The sequence below is a fragment of the Octopus bimaculoides genome, chromosome 1 (assembly GCF_001194135.2).
Source record: "Octopus bimaculoides isolate UCB-OBI-ISO-001 chromosome 1, ASM119413v2, whole genome shotgun sequence".
NCBI classification, from domain to species: domain Eukaryota; kingdom Metazoa; phylum Mollusca; class Cephalopoda; order Octopoda; family Octopodidae; genus Octopus; species Octopus bimaculoides.
In genome coordinates this window covers 182,035,898-182,037,558 of record NC_068981.1, presented here as the reverse complement: position 1 = coordinate 182,037,558, position 1,661 = coordinate 182,035,898, and the positions used below count along the sequence as shown (strand labels likewise).

Sequence of the window (1,661 nt, the reverse complement as noted above, 5' to 3'; positions counted from 1 at the left end):
AGAGAGAGAGAGAGAGAGAGAGAGAGAGAGAGAGAGAGAGAGAGAGAGAAGGAGAGGGTGGATGCAAGAAATGTAATTCTGCAAAATGACTAACATTAATTTATTTTACTATTTTCAGGCTGGCAGAGCAATGACTACTCTATACACATCTCGTAAGAAACTAACCAGGACCATTTCAGTCGGTCCTATGAGTGAAAGGAATTTGTTCACAGAGGAGTCACTTTTAACAGATGTCTCTGACGAAGATAACGGCGTCAGATCTAACGTAGGTGACCACCGAATGTTGATAAGGAAGCAGCTATCAGCGCCATCACAATATAATGAACATAAAAACCAGAAGAAGAGACGCTCCCAGCAAACCGGCATTGGAGATTTTCTTCATTCGTTATTTTCTAGTAAAAAACGACAAGATCAGGTGAGAGCTATCAATAAAAAAAATCTCCATATGTCATGTCCAAATCTGAACAGCCAAGATTGTTTCGATGAACAATTGCAGCTTGATAAGGATGAAGTCAATGAAAGCAGAAATAGTAAACGATCTTCGAGTGCCAAGTATCCAATGTCCAGTCGCAACAAGTCTCCTGAGTCCTGTGCTTGTGACACCTTGAAAGTCCCAGATATTTTCGTTACCAGCTTAACGAGATCTCGTAGCGATGATACTTCTCAGTCTGGAATTAGTTTCACTCTTACACAAGAGAACAAACATTTAAGTACGTCTAATCTTCATGACAAGGCGGTTTCACAGAGATTATTGTTAACGAGTAGCGAATCTAATTCATTATGCTGCAGCGAAAATATAGCGCAAATAACGCCATATTTGTACGTTGGACGTGTGGAGGCTGCAAATGATCAGAGACTCCTTTGCAAACTTGATATCCATTCGTTAGTCGATATAACAAATTTAAAAAGCAGCCAACACATAAATCTAGCATGTCCTTGCACCTGTTCAAAACAAGGCAGTCACACACACCCTAAACTGTATGTTAATGTAGACAGCACGGATCATAATCGGATTCAAGACCATTTTCCAATGATAAATAAATTCATAAATGGATCTAAAGAATTAGGCCGAGCAACACTAATCTATAGTGAACACAGCCGGGTTCGTGCACCAGTCGCAGCAATACAATATTTAATTACATGTCAGGGGATGTGCCTACAAGATGCATACAGCATTGTCAAAAGTCGTTGGCCAGCCACGCTTATCGATCAAAATTTTCAGAAAATTTTCTCTAAATTAAACCGAATACAACTGGAATTATCAAAGTATAGGCTCGAGACACGACATATAAATAAAGATCTTTCTTCATCACGTTTAAAAGTGAAAACTGCTTGGGCAGAGCAGTCGACCTGATGTAACAAATGACCAAGAAGAGGAAACGGAGTTAAATTTAGTTTGGGAGGAGAGAACATTTAATACTTACTCACCGATATTCATTTCCATGTATGTATGTATGTATGTATGTATGTATGTATGTATGTACGTATGTATTCTTATGTATGTGCATGTTTGAATGTGTGTATCTATCTATCTATCTATCTACACACACACACACACACACACACACACACACACATATATATATATATATATACATGTATGTATGTATGTATGTATGTATGTATGTATGTATGTATATATATATATATATACATATATA

At 37.6% G+C, this 1,661-nt stretch overlaps 2 protein-coding genes across 2 annotated transcripts in view; both read left to right on the top strand.

Moving 5' to 3' along the window:
- Positions 1–1,661, top strand: part of LOC106872721 (lateral signaling target protein 2 homolog) — a 188,997-nt gene that overhangs the window by 25,321 nt on the left and 162,015 nt on the right. The gene's annotated exons all lie outside the window — the stretch shown is intronic.
- On the top strand, positions 128–1,496 carry LOC106872706 (uncharacterized). Its single transcript, XM_014919782.2, has one exon. It carries the CDS (start codon positions 131–133, stop codon positions 1,352–1,354), a length of 1,224 nt encoding a protein of 407 aa, XP_014775268.1. The 5' UTR covers positions 128–130; the 3' UTR covers positions 1,355–1,496.

What these genes read in the sequence shown, in the direction of transcription:
- LOC106872706 (XM_014919782.2), top strand. Translation starts at nt 131, where the DNA reads ATGACTACTCTATACACATCTCGTAAGAAACTAACCAGGACCATTTCA.